At 39.0% G+C, this 15,502-nt stretch overlaps 1 protein-coding gene across 2 annotated transcripts in view; it reads right to left on the bottom strand.

Annotated features, from left to right (window-relative positions):
* ABCB7 (ATP binding cassette subfamily B member 7) overlaps nt 1-15,502 on the bottom strand; it is a 52,729-nt gene that overhangs the window by 27,944 nt on the left and 9,283 nt on the right. For both annotated transcript variants that reach the window (XM_019630787.1, XM_019630788.1), the window contains exon 2: nt 4,357-4,443. In XM_019630787.1, the coding sequence (XP_019486332.1) occupies nt 4,357-4,443 (87 nt within the window). The remainder of the gene's footprint in view (nt 1-4,356; nt 4,444-15,502) is intronic.

Below are 15,502 nucleotides of genomic sequence, written 5' to 3'. Positions count from 1 at the left end.
GAAATTCCTTCTCAAGGGTCAAAATTCCTGAAGGAACCAACTGTTGATATAATAATTTTTCTTTAAGCCTTGCTTACATGTAAACAGAAAACATGAAATTCTTTAACTTTTCTGTTTATCATTTTCACTGTAAATAAAACTGAAAAGGTATTTTAAAAACATAACTGCGCTGATTATATCATGACTAAAAAAGCTCTCTAAAATTGAACACCACAGAAATATTAAAAGGCCTGACAAAGTAGGAGGTGAATCTACCATCCTCTTCTGCTTGCAATATATAGTGTGGCCTTGTTAGCTAACTTCAAAACATGCAGCTGACATTTGGAGCCCCATCACAACATAAAACTAGTACAGCGTTAGTATAAGGAATAACCACTTTTAGAAAGGTCTTAACTATATACTGGAATTAGCTAGCCATAAGAAAAGACAGCAATTAGAGTCTGAAAGAAAACACATGGGTAACAATAAAAGGAATTCAAATTGTCTCACACTTGTGAATGATAACAAAATTTTACTGTATTTTTTCCCCTAAAAATTAGTTTAGGAGAAAAGGCTTGGAAACATCAGAAAGCTGTGAAATAGAAGAAAGTGACTGAAAAGCAAGTGAAGCAAAAGAAAAAAGCAGGTGCCTGAGAAAGAAACTTCACGGATACCAGAAACAATGCTGCATAAATATTTATTCAATTAGTGAATGTATCTATCCTCAAACACATGACGACAAATTCTTATTAATATCCAGGGGTTATATCTAATATTTGATTTATTAAGTCCTCATCACTTCTGACAAATTTTTAAATATTTATTTATCTGGTATTAATATACAGCTTCATATGAGGCTGGGCAGATAAGAAAACTAATGAAAGAAATATCTGCTCGGACACAATCAGAGCGCGGTGGGCCAAAAGCAAACATCAATAAAACGGGAAGCACTTGATTTGTAGGTGGGTGTGGAAAGCCACCAACTGCACTGCGTTCAATTAAACAGCGGGACCTCCCAGCTGGAAGGGCTAATAACCACGTGGTCAGGGCACAAAAAGGATCAAAAGCATCTGAACACATCTGGAGCAGCTCGCTGGGTAGACTGCTCAGATATTACTGACAACTGTATATTGATAAGCTGAATACACGTTTTGCTTCTCAGGTCGGTGACTTCCTCTCTCTTGCCAAAAATGGTGATCAAGCACTGAATGAAGCAAGAGCTCTTGTTCATTACTGTAGCTACAGTATTTATTAATAATATCGAGCTCTGCACAAAGCGGGGATTCCACACATGATTTTTAAATGAACGGATACTGGTGGAGGATGGGATTCACAATCTCACACTAGAGTAACAGCAGCGAATGTTTACTGAACTGTCCCTACGGAGCAGGCACTATTTAAGAGCCTTACACGGTGCCAGGTAACTCATTTAAATCCCCTTTGGTATGATTATCATCCCCATTTTACAGATGAAGAAACTCATACACCCAGAGATTAAGTAACTTGCTCAAGGTCATTCCGCTAGAAAGTGGTAGAGCCGAGATTGAAATGTAGGCCAGGCTCTCACTATAAGAACTCCATCTGCCTCTTTTCTGGCATGGCCTGAAAGCTCTATTAGTCCATCACCCCTTTTAGGTAGGGAGGCTAGAGGCTAAAGTAACACACAGAAGGCGGGGCAAAAAGGATAAAGAAGAGACCAAATATAAAGTATTGCAATGATTTTTGCTTTGTTTAATTTGACTGGAGAATAAAGAAACTATCTTGAACTTTATATTGCTTGAGCATAAGAGAAGTGACTGCCTTTTCTTTATCAGTCAACATGTTTTTGCTGTGTTTAGGGCATTATTTGCAAGTATCCTTAAGACACCTTGGTGACAGACAATCCTGGAAATTGGCAAATATCAGGCCAATAATACATGAATAAACAAATCTCAGTATGTGTATTAACTTTTTTTTTAAAGATATTTTATTGGGGAATTGGGTGATGGGAACAGCGCTGGGGAATTGGGGGAAGGGGAACAGACAAGTTGCTGTCGTTTTGGTCTTCAGTCTACTTGTGGAGGACGTTGCTTCACTGGCCCAAGTTGGAACCATCATTGCGCTCTTCCTGGGTGAGGCAGAGCAGTCCCCGGCTTCTGGACGGCCGCTCATGGCGGCTGCTGGCCGCTCATGCTGGCTGCCAGCTACACACAGTAGGTTATAGCAACCCACTGCAGCAGGGGCTGCAGCCTACGCCGTCGCCGGCAACTCACGGCAGCCCAGCTCCAAGTTGAGCTGTTGTTCAGCATCTTAGCTGTAGAGGGCAGTGTCACTGGCCCTCATATGTGGGATCCGAACCGGGGCCCTTTGGCATCCCAAGCCAGCTCTTAACCAATGTGCCACTCGGCCGGCCCTGTATTAACTTTTTTAAATTCTATAATATTTTGCTTTATCTAAAGACAGCCATGAAAACTAGTAATATACAAAAATGGGACAGAAACATGAAAGTGATGTGTTTTAAGTGCTGTGAAAGAAAGGAACTATTCTGGGCCGGCCAAGAGGCGCGGTGGTTAAGAGCTGGCTTGGGATGCCAGAGGACCCCGGTTCGGATCCCACATATGAGGGCCAGTGACACTGCCCTCTGCAGCTGAGATGTTGAACAACAGCTCAACCTGGAGCTGGGCTGCCATGAGTTGACGGCGTAGGCTGCAGCCCCTGCTGCAGTGGGTTACCATGGGCTAGAGTGTGTAGCCAGCGGCCAGTGTGAGCGGCCAGCAGCCGCTGTGAGCAGCCTTCCAGAAGCCGGCGACTGATCTGCCCTGCCCGGGAAGAGCGCAATGATGGTGCCAACTTGGGCCAGTGAAGCAACATCCTCCACAAGTAGACTAAAGAACGACAGCAACTTGTCTGTTCCCCTTCCCCCAATTCCCAGAGCTGTTCCCTTCCCCCAATTCCCCAATAAAAATAATAAGAAGAAAAAAGAAAAAATAAAGAAAGGAGCTATTCTGATTCTGAGGATCAAAGAAACGGGAGAAAAACACTATAAAGATTTTCTTACCAATCGCCTCCCACTGGTAAAATAACTAATATTTATCTCTCTAGAATTTAGAGAGCACTTTTACATAAAATTTATTCCCTTGCCAATAACCCTAAAAATATCATTTCTACTTAGAGATACCACATATAAACTGGTTGGGTCAAGTAGGAGGAAGAAAACAAAGACAAGTACAAAGAAAGAGCCAGATGTAAAACTGTCTAACAGTGTTCCAATGACATTTTCACTCACTCAGAAAAAGTATAATAATACAATTAAATCTTTTCATTTCAGTGGCTGTACTGATTAGCTTGTCTGTATGATGATAACAAAAATGATAAAGAATATGGATAATTAAATAAATGGATCAGGTGGATGGAGGATTTACCATGAAATCAGGGGACATTTAGGATCTTTCTAAACTAAGTGTTCATAAGGGAAAACGTTAACCTTAAAACACACACCCACATGCACACAAATTACTTATAAGTGCTAAATCTAATCTACCTATTTATTTATAAGGCTAGATTATGTAACAAGTAACCTGAACCAATGCTATTTTTTTTAATTGGGGAGTTGGGGAGAGGAACAGTGTTGGAGAATTGGGGGAGAGGTACAGTGTTGGGGAACTGGGGAGGGGGACAAGCCAAGTTGTTGTTCTTCAATCTTCGTTGTGGAGGGCGCCTGTCGCCATCTTAGAGGCAGCTCGTGGCCTCTAAGTTCAAGGTGCTGTGTTCAATCTTAGTTGTGGGTGGGCGTAGCCACCATCCCATGCGGGAGTGGAACCAGCAGCCTTGTTGTTAAGAGCGCACGCTCTATCCACTGAGCCATCCGGGTAGCAGCTCAGCTTAAGGTTCCGAGTTCAGTCTTAATTGCGGGCGGGTGTAGCCCACCTCAAACAGACAGTCTTGTTGTTAGGAGCACGTGCTCTCACCAGCTGAGCCATCCTGCCACCTGCTGGCAGCTCAGCAGTAGCTCAGCAGCAGCTCAGCTCGGGCGCAGAGTCACTGGCCCATATGGGAATAGAACCGGTGGCCCTGTTGCTCAGAGCTCGCGCTCTTAAGCTAAGTCTTAACCAACTGAGCCACTTGGCTGGCACAACAAATGCTATTTTAAATAAAGAGCTAAAATGTTTAGGTTGATAACTAATATTTTCTTTTTTAGTCAGTCATAATTTTTTGTTTGTTTTAAGATGGAGAAAATCTCATCTGAATAACCATGATCAATCCATATGGTTTTGTATCATAATAGAAAACCTGCAGTTACACAAATCAATCAAGAGTCTGGAAAATGGTAATCTCTGATATACCATCTATGCAAGCACAGTCATCTTTAAGCTCTAGTTACTTGTTAATAGTTCTTACCCCTTCTTTCGGGTCTGTGTGGAGTCCTCCTCCTGCGTGACCATGCCAACACGTCCTCTTTTCTATCAGCGGCCATGTCTGGAGAGCCTAGGTAAAGATGATACCAAGCCATCCGTTAGCCATTCCAGAAATTCAGATCTTTAAAAATCTGACTTAGTATATCCACCTTCTTACTGCCATTTGCTAATCTAGTACTGTGTGATCTGTTACTCTGTCATTGGCAAGCAAAGTATATTACACAGTTAGTTAACCATATCCCACTTGCTTTCCATGTGTATACATTTTTGCTTTACAATTTAATATAGTTGACTTAACACAACTGAATATTCTACTGTTCTGGTTCACATATATACATTTAGAAACAAAGTAACTTCAACAGTCTTCTTATGCTATAGCAATTTACACATGTTCTATCTTTCCTATTACATGGCAACTTTCTTAAGATTAGGGACAGCTTCTTTTATCCTTGTGTTTCCCATGGCACATACCACAGTGTTTGCACATGGCTAGGGTAATAGATTTCAATGCTTATTGGATTAGCTTATAAAATAGACCTATCTACAAATCTTACAACTAACCTTGAAAATATTCAGCCTAGAACGAATGAATAAATTCCTAGAAACACACTATCGTCCAAGACCAAATCAAAGAAACAGAAAATCTCAACAGACTAATTACTAGTAATAAAATTGAATCTCAACAATCAAAAAACAGCAAACAGAAATCCAGAACCAGACGGCTTTACAAGTGAACTCTACCAAACATTTAATGAAGAATACCTATCCTCCAATTATTCCAAAAACTTGAAGAAGAAGAAATACTTCCAGACTCATTCTACGAGGCCAGCATCACCCTGATACCAAAATCAAAGACACTACAGAAAAAAATTACAAATATCCCTGATGAACACAGATGCAAAAATTCTCAACAAAATATAAGCAAACTGAATTCAACAATGTATTAAAAGGACTGTCAAATTTTATAACAGAAATTTATCCAAATAAAATAAAAATGAAAATGAAAAGAGATATGCATCCCTATGTTAACTGCAGCACTATTTACAATAGTCAAGATATGGAAGCAACCTAAGTGCCCACCAATAGATGACTGGATAAAGAGGAGGTGGTACATTTATACAATGGAATCCTAGTCTGCCACAAAATAGAATGAAATCTGGGCCGGCCGAGTGGCGTGTTGGTTAAGAGCTGGCTTGAAACACCAGCTCTGAGCAGCAGGGCCCTGGTTCAGATCCCACATGGGGGCCAGACGCTGTGCCCTCTACAGGTAAGATGGTGAACAACAGCTCGACCTGGAGCTGGGCTGCCGTGAGTCGCCGGCGAAGGCGTAGGCTGCAGCCCCTGCTGCAGTGGGCTGCAGTGAGCTACCGTGAGTGGCCGGCAGCCAGCGTGTGACTGGTAGCTGGTGTGAGCTGCCGTGAGCCACAGTGAGCGGCCGTCCAGTGACCGGCGACCCATCTGCCTCACCGGGGAAGAGCGCAATGATAATACCAACATGGGCCAGTGAAGCGACGTCCTCCACAAGTAGACTGAAGAACAAAAGGACAGCAACTTGTCTGTTCCCCTTCCCCAAATCCTCAACGCTGTTCCCCTTCCCCAATTCCCCAATACAATCTTTTAAAAAAAAAAAGAATGAAATCTTACCATTTGTGACAACATGGATGGATCTAGAGTTTATTATACTAAGTGAAATAAGTCAGACAAAGACAAATACCATATGATCTCACTTATATGTGGAATCTAAAGAACAGAATAAACAAGCAAACAAAAGAGAAACAGACTCATAAATACAGAGAACAAACTGATGGTTGCCAGATGGGAGGGGAATTGGGGGGCTGGGTACAAAAGGTGAAGGGATTAAGAAGTACAAATTGTCAGTTACACAATAGTCAGGGGGATGTAAAGTATGGCATAGGGAATATAGTCAATAATGTTGTAATAACTATATATGGTGCCAGGTGGATACTAGATTTATTGGGGTGATCACTTTGTAATTTACATAAATGTGTAATCACTATGTTGTACACTTGAAACTAATATAATATTGTATGTCAACTGTAACTGAAAAATAAGACTATCAAAAAATATAATTTTGTGAAACTTGATTTGAAAATTAGAGGGTTGTATTAGATGCCCTCTAAAGTTCCTTTCAACTCTGAAATTATGATTTTTATGGAATAAAATGAAAAGGCTGCTGTTATTGTTTTTTTTGCATTGTGTGTTCACCACCCAGAGTCAGCTCTCCTTCCATCACCATATATCTAATTCCGTTTACCCTCATCTACCACCCCCTGCCCTCCCATACCCTCTGGTAACCACTGAACTATTGTCTGTGTCTATGAGTTTTTTTTCTTTGTTTGTCTTGTTCCTTTGTTGCCTTCAGTTTTATATCTCACATATCAGTGAAATCATATGGTTCTCAACTTTTTCTGTCTTATTTCGCTTAGCCTAATAATCTCATCATCCATCCATGTTGTCACAAATGGCCCTATTTCATCTTTTCTTATGGCAGAGTAGTATTCCATTGTGTATATATACCACATCTTCTTTATCCAATCATATATAGAAGGACACTTTGGTTGTTTCCATGTCTTGAACACCATAAATAAAGCTGCAGTGAACATCGGAGCACATATATCTTTACAGATGTTTTCCTTTCATGGTCATTTTGACTTTGGGGAAGAGCCCAAAGTGGCACAGTGCCAGATCCCATGAATAAAGTGGATGAGGACACACCATAATGTTTTTATTTGACAGGAATTGCTGTACCAGAAGCGATATGTGACATGGAGCACTGTCTCGATGGAGGATGAAGTAAAGACACTCACGAAAGAGGACTTCCAGAACTGCTTCAGAAAGTGGCAAGGACGATGGGATAAGTGTGTTGAAAGCAAGGGGGAGTATTTTGAGGGGGAGTCATGGCAATGTGTCTTTTCCTGGAATAATTTTTTTTATTTAAACATTGACCATATTGTTTGATCACACCTCATATTATTGAAGATAACAGACACAACTCGTGCACAGATACCAAATAAATGCAGTATACAGAAAATGACAATATGTCAGACAGTCCATTTGAAGACGCAGATAAGTTAACATGTTTACACTGGAAAATCCTGTTTATTTTCCCTAAAAAAGAAGAAATTCTGAAAGAACCTAAAGTTAAGGATTCTGTAGCCTCCAAGCATAATAATGCACGCTCTCATTTAAATCAGCACTATTCACCCACAAATCATTAAAAATATGAAGCCTCAATAAGCAGTGGCATATGTACAATATCTTGCTCTGTGTAAACATTAAGTAAATATTTATAAAATGCATAGCAACACCAAAACCACCAATCTAACAGACAGAATGACCAAGATGCAAGTGAGGAGGCTAATAAAATTGAAAACTATTCCATTACAGTTACATTCTTCCTTTAAGGTAAAAATCCAATCTTTACAAGAAATAGTCCTATTAAATAAGTTCTTTAGCAATTACTAATATGATTGCATCCTTTTTTACAATAATTAATTTTCATAATCCAAGTTATGGTCAGTGTTTATGACATCTGTAGAATTACCTACTAATAAAAAGAGATAAAGAACAATTTAGAAACTCTTAATCCACCAGGGATTTTGTATTATATATTCTGCATTCCTGAAGCTCTGGAAACAAAACTATGTTTATAATTCTCCATCCGTGATGCATGCAATGCTTAACAGTACCAAATAGTCGTGTGTGAATGTTTTTATCACCTGATCACGACAAAACCTAAAACATTTAAAATTGAGCTCTTAAAACATTTTTTAAAGAGAACTTGTTGTAATTTAAGATCCCATTTAACCTACATTAAATGTATAAAAGTCTGAGGTAAATGTTGTTTAAACTTGTTTTTTTTCCCAACTGCCTATAAGCTAGCTGAGAAGGAGAGGGTGAGAAGAGGGGAGAGGAAGCAGAGGACCATGTGAGGGAGTAGAGGGGGAACAAGGGGAGGGCGAGGGGGAGAAAAATGGTACACTGACTTCTTAAGATTTTGTAATTTTATTTCTCATCTGAAAGATGAAGGATAAAAGATTTCCTTCATTGTGTTAGATATTCAGTAAATGTTTCTTGAATCAATGAATAAATGGCAGTGTAGCAATAGAATTTTAGACAACTCACATCACCTGGGTCTTCATTAATTAAGCCACAAAAATCATCAGGTTGAATGAACTCCATCGCTATAAAATCTCATGACTCTAGAAAGGGGTTGGCAAATTTTTTTTCTCTAAAAGGCCAAATAGTAAATATTGGGTTGTCAGAAAAGTTATGGCGCATTTTTGCAACAAAAACCAGAAAAAATATGTCATGACTTTTCCGACAACCCAATATTTTAGGATTTGCAGGCATTCAATCGCTGTCAGAACTACTCAACTCTGTCACTGTACCATAAAAGCAGCCATAGATAATACATAAATAAATGAGTGTGGCTGTGTTGAAATAAAACTATTTACAGACACTGAAATTTAAATTTCATATAATTCCCATCTGTCACAAAAATTATTCATCTTTTGATCTTTTTCCCAACCATTAACAAATATAAAAAATTCTTAGCACAGAGGCATTGCAAAAATAGGTAGCATACTGGATTTGGTCCAAGGGCTACCGATTGCCAGCTTCTGTTCTAGATAATTTCTCAACATCCCTGCAGCCTAAAAGGATTCTGAGTGCCACAGCAAAACAAAAGAAAACAAACAGCTGCACCGAAAAATTCACCACGGCAACTGCCCCCAAAAACCAACTCAGGGAAAAAAATATCCACAGACTCCCCCTCTTCCTCACCTAGTGCTCCTTTATCTACTTAATTTTCACATCTCTGGGGGCATGACACCAGCAGCAGCAAGGCCTACATAGCAGATAGCACTGAACTCTTCAGAGTTTTTATGTTTGTTCAGGCAACTTCTGTGAAGCTTAGACGTGGTTCCCATTCATAAAAGAAACTCATTTATCATGACACTTTTGTCATCATGAAACTTGGCCACTGCTTCATGTTTCAGCTAAGTGGTGTGACATTCCATGCTGTTCTGCTAAAAGAGTAACGAAGAATTTTAAGTCAACTGCCAATTTCAGAACAATAAAAACCAATGACTGAATATGAAAAGGTAAGAAAAAACTTCTGAACCAATCCATGTTAAATCATGATATTAGGGGACAAATGCATAAAGAGAACTTTGTCACCAAGGGCACATTTCAGACACAATCAATAATGAACCATTTCACTGAGCTGGCTTACTAAAACCCAAGAACTTTTGGAAACTGGTGTGAATCTCTCAGCACTTCTAAGAGTCCTATGGTATTGTGTTTATGCATTTCACACTGCAGCTGGAATGCTGAGCTAATGTGAAGGAAGTTGAGAAAGTGGAATTCGACCTATTTTCTGCCACTGTACAGTTTCAACTTTCAGTAATTTAAGATTCTTACTCTTTGTGTTTGCTAACACGTACCTGGGCAAGAACTCTCAAGCACATTTCTTAACTCTAACTTCCATAACCAGACAACTGGCATCATTAGCAGACCTGCCACTGTATGTACTTATATTTTTCTATAAATGCTGATTTATGTTTATTGCTCTTTATGGCTGAGTCACACTACCACTGATGAGTAAATTACTCTGAAAAACTCATACAAGGCAGGATTTTCATTGACTTGGGTTATTCTGCAAGGGTCATTACATAAGTCATATCCAGAGTACCTTGACTGTCTTTACAAGCATTCCAATGAAGTCTGATAACAGGCAGTCCTTTGGTAAGAAATATGTGACATAATCTTTGCTTATGACAGAAGTACAGACTAAGAGAATACTGATGTAAACACAAACCTAATTCCAGGGCACAGAATGATCCCTAATGAGCTCCTGCTGAGCACTAGATGAAAAAGGTATTTTAAAGAAGGTACAGGCACACCTTGGAGATAGTGCGGGTTTGGTTCCAGACCACTACAAGTGAATATCACACAATTTTTTTGGTTTCCCAGTAAAGTGAGTCACACAAACTTTTTGGTTTTCCAGTGCATATAAAAGTTATGTTTAACTACACTGCAGTCTATTAAGTGTGCAAGCGCATTATGTCTATAAAACCAAGTGTACATACCTTAATTAAAAAATACTTTATTGCTAAAAATGCTGACAATCATCTGAGCCTTCAGCGAGTCATAATCATTTTGCCGGTGGAGGGTCCTGCCTCCATGTTGATGAAAACTAATATCTACAAAGTGCAATAAGGTGATGCCCAATTCAACAAGGTGTGGCTGCATTTGGTTTAAGGAATTTTAAATTCCTTTGGCTTATCCATATTTAGACTCTTTCTAGCATGCTGGAAGTTCGTTTCTATTATGGAGGTAGGTGACATGGGCATTTGGGGCTGGCAGCAACCTGACACTGCCTTCAACATGGGTGTCTCCTCTTTACCGCCTCACTACTATTTTTTTGTTTCTCTTTCTATGATTTGGTAATTTCTCTTTCTCTTCATCTGCCTGATTTTAATTGTTACTTTAGCACTGCTAATGGTACTCCAACCTGAGAAGGTTGCTCACCTCTATTACATTAGCTCCTCATGGTCTAATTGAACAGACACATGATAGAGAATGCAACTGTGTTTTCCTGGTAACACAATTATGGCCCAAAACAATTGAATTAGCTTCTCAAATGAAAAAAGGCACCTTTTCAAAAGATACTACACCCTCTCAAACATACATACACAAAAATGTCTTAATTTTGCTGCCTCTCATTTACCTCATTTATCTCTTTGAGCCCTGAAAACCTGTCAGTTTTTTCTAAAAATATCCACTCTTCTTTTCAATACTTTGAAAATCCTATACGATGACCATAACTCATACAATGGCTAGAACACTTATTTTCACATAACACCAGGAAGGAAACTGACAGCTCTCTTAGAAGCATTTCAAGAGGTATTGTTTTCTTCTAAATGCCTATAAGAGAAGCACCTAGAGCCTTAAAGTCACTCTACAATCTTTCAAGAGTAAACAAACCTTGCTCTAAATTGCCATATCAACCTTGTTAAAATGCATTCACTGTTGCAATACAAAAAGGTTTTTATCTTACACACTGTGCTCGACAAAAAAATTTAAATACATGATCCTATGCTTTAGGAGTTTATAATCTCAAACTGACAGATGCAGACATAAATATCACAGCAAGACAAATGGAACGGTAAGATATTTCTTGACTGCCTTCCCACCCTCATCCACCTAAAAAAAAAACCCCTTCAGTTGGAGTTCATCCCTGTAGATGCTCAGCCCAGAACAAAACAGCAATTCACTGAAGGCCAGGATAGTTATTATTTTATCCACTTTCATATTTTCACTGTGATGTTGGTATATTTGCATTATAAAGCAATGTGGAAACAGCTACACTATAATCATTTTTAGTAAGAACCATTCACTGAGCACTCACTATTTGTCTGGTATCTATTATTATTATTGTTGTTGTTGTTATTATTATTATTCTCATTTTACAGACTAGATACTGAGGATCAGAAATACTGCCCTGCGGAAGTTCACACAGCCAGTAAGTAGTGGAATAGAGATGTACATTTTTAACATTATGATATTAACATCATCAGAAACATTACTGGGCCTAGTGAAGTTGACTAACTGTCATCTTCCTGACTGATAACCTTGAACACAAAGGAAGCATGAAAGGAAAAGCAGGATAAAGAGCTACAAGACAGAACACAATTAACAAAAACAGCAATAGTTAAGTCCTTATCTATCAATAATCAATCACTTTAAAGACACACAGTGGGTGAATGGATAAAAAGATCCAGCCCGGTGGAGTGGCTCAGTTGGTTAATAGCACGATCTCTGGGCAAGAGGGTCGCAGGTTTGAGTCCCACATGGGCCAGTGAGCTGCCGCTGAGCAGCCGATGGGTGGCAGGATGGCGACTGGACTTGGAGCTGAGCTAGCTGCGTCCTCCACAGCTAAGATTGAAGGACAACAACTTGGCTGTTCCCCTCCCCCAATTCCCCAATAAAATAATTTTTAAAAAAAGATCCAATTATGCTGTCTACAAGAGAACTCATTTTAGACTTAAGGACAAACAGACTGAAAGTGAAAGGATGGAAAAAGATATTCCATGCAAATGGCAACTACATCAGACCAAATAGACTTTAACTCAAAAACTGTCAGAAGACACAAAGGACATTATATAATGATAAAAGTTTCAATTTACCAGGAAGATATGTCACTTATAAATATATTTGCATCCAACATCAGAGCACCTAAATATATGAAACACACTTTGACACAAATTAAGGGACAAACACACAGCAACACAATAATAGGAGATTTTAATATCCCCCCCTTTCCATAACGGGACAAAAATACAGACAGAAGATCAATAAGGAATCAGAGGACTTGCACAACACTACAGACCAATGAAAACGTTCTACCTAACAGCAGCAGAGCACATAGAACATTCTCCAGGATACATCACATACTAGGTCACAAAACAAATTTAAGAAGACTGCAATCATGCAAAATATCTTTTCTGCCCAAGATAGAATAAAACTAGAAATTAATAGCAGAAGGAAAACACAAATTAAAACCATAGTGAGATATCACTTCACACCTGTTAGGATGGCCACTGTGAAAAAACAAAAATAACAGCTGTTGGTGAAGATGTGGAAAAACTGGAACACTGCACTGTTGGTGGGAATGTAAAACGTTGCAGTTGCTGTGGAAAATAGTATGAAGGTTCCTCAAAACGTTAAAAATATAACTACCATATGATCCAGCAATCCCAGATCTGGGTATTTATCCAAAAGAATTGAAATCAGGATCTTAAAGAGATTTCTGCACTCCCATAGTCACTGCAGCATTATTCACAACAGCCAAACTGTGGAAGCAACCTAAGTGTCCATCAATGGATGAATAAAGAAAATGTACGTACATATAATGGAATATTACTCAGCCATAAAAAAGAAATCCTGTCATATGCGGCAACATAGATGAACCTGGAGGACATCATGTTCAGTAAAATAAGCCAATCACAAAAGGACAAATACTGCATGGTTCTACTTATATGAGGAATCTAAATTAGTCAAAGTCATAGAAGCAGAAAGTAGAATGGCAGATGCCAGGGGATGGGAAGCTGTGTTCAACAGGTATAAAGGTTCAGTTATACAAGATGAGTAAGTCCTATATATTTTCTGTACAACACTGTGCTTACAGTTAACAATATTGTACTGCATAGTTCAAAATTTGTTAAGATAGTAGATCTCATATTATGTGATTTTTACCCCAATAAAGAAAAAAAGTTAGAACCCAAAGATGGGGAAGATGGCAGGGCAATGGAAGCATAATATTTTCATCTTCTTGAGTTCTCACATTACAAACAGAATAACTATACAAAACCAAGAACAGAACTTATAAACATTTACAACAAAATAAGGACACAAGAAATCCCCCTTGAACCTCAAAATGTAACCACAAAGAGAGAATCCACCAACAGCCACATGATCTGCATGGTATCAACAATTCTGTAGTAATAAGCTGAGGCCATATGCAGACCTGAGACCAGGAGAACACTCACGTTGTATTCGCTGTAAAACTCAGCGGCCAGATTAGTAACAGTAGGTGAGACTGGAAGGGCTTTTTCCATCCCAATAGTGGGTACATGCAAGAGATCTGGGAAAATAAATGCTGAAGGAGCTGGAGCAGTCTAATCCAAGAACTCTCAAAACTGACCAGCAAAGCTCCCACTCAGGACACAATTAGGAGAAACTGCTGGAAGTAGAATTAAAATTAGACAGGACAAGGACAATAGAAACAAGCGAAAAGAAGGCCCAGGCAAAAGTAAGGAAGGGACACAGGGACAAGATATTACAGAAAACAAGCTGAAAACAGCACAAAAGAGCTCTGTGGAGGTAGAAAAGCTAGCTGAACCAAGCCTCCTCCTAAAAGCTCAGGCAAAGTCATTTCACATAAAAAAAAAGCAACAGAAAATGATCAAGATCAAACCCCATACACACTATGAAAATACAAAATAATAAACAGAATGACAACGCTATAAACAATGAAAGCACAACAGAAAGACATGCTTATAAAGCAATCAAAGTTACATTTTCTTTTTTTTAAAAAGGCACAATATATGAAAGAACGTAAATCAACATTGGGTAAACCCAGAAATAAAGATGAGAGAACGCAAGAAAGAATTATAAATAAAGGAAAAAAACCACATTTTAGAAATAAAGCCCAAATTAGAAAGGACACAACAGGAAACAAACAAGTGCAAATAAACTCAACATATAATGTCCTAAGGAAAGCAGGTGAGAAAGAAGAAAATGCTAATAAATGAGACAAAAAATGATTCAAGGAAAAATGAGATAATCAAAGATAAAAAACTGAGATCCAACATATGAATAATAAATGTAACTGAAGAAGAAAAGTTATTACCAAACTGCAGTAATTAAGACAATGTGATCCTAGCATAAAGAAACATACATCAGTGAAACAGAATTGAGAGTCCAGAAATAAACCAATACATTTATTGTCAATTTGATTTTTGACGTGTGTCAAGAAAAAAAACAGAAGAATATTCTTTTCAACAAATGGTTTTGGAGCAACTGGATAGTCACATATAAAAGAATGAATTGGACCTTAGTTGTACACACACACACACACACACACACACACGATGGGACCCACACACACACACAATCCAATGTGGTTGTGGGGTGAGTTGGTGGTAAATTGGGTTTTGTTGTTGCTTTTTTTTTTTTTTAAACGGACAGAGGTAGTTGTCAAGAATAAGGGACAAAGGTTCAATTTGGTTGAGTCACAGGTCCCAGCAGACAAACCCCCCAGCCCCGGTCTCAGGATGTGGAGGACCCCTCACCACCATCGCAGACTGTGAACTTGTTTGCCCCAGCCACTGAGCCTCCTAGTACTTCCCACTCTGAGGTGAGATAAACGCTGAATACAAGAGGAATCAAGCCACCCAAAATATGCTTAAGGGGAGAAAGTCTCCCACATCCCGTCTTCTGGGTCCTTCCACTGCCCCCCACCTCCACCCCTGGGCTGTGGCCTCAACCCCTGGAGATGGCAGCCTCCGCCACAGAAAGTCAACTTAGGCTTTTTTTTTTTT

The sequence above is a fragment of the Hipposideros armiger genome, unplaced genomic scaffold (genome assembly GCF_001890085.2).
Source record: "Hipposideros armiger isolate ML-2016 unplaced genomic scaffold, ASM189008v1 scaffold_944, whole genome shotgun sequence".
NCBI classification, from domain to species: Eukaryota; Metazoa; Chordata; class Mammalia; order Chiroptera; family Hipposideridae; genus Hipposideros; species Hipposideros armiger.
Note: the sequence above shows the minus strand (reverse complement) of the source record. Positions and strands in the feature narration are given on the sequence as shown.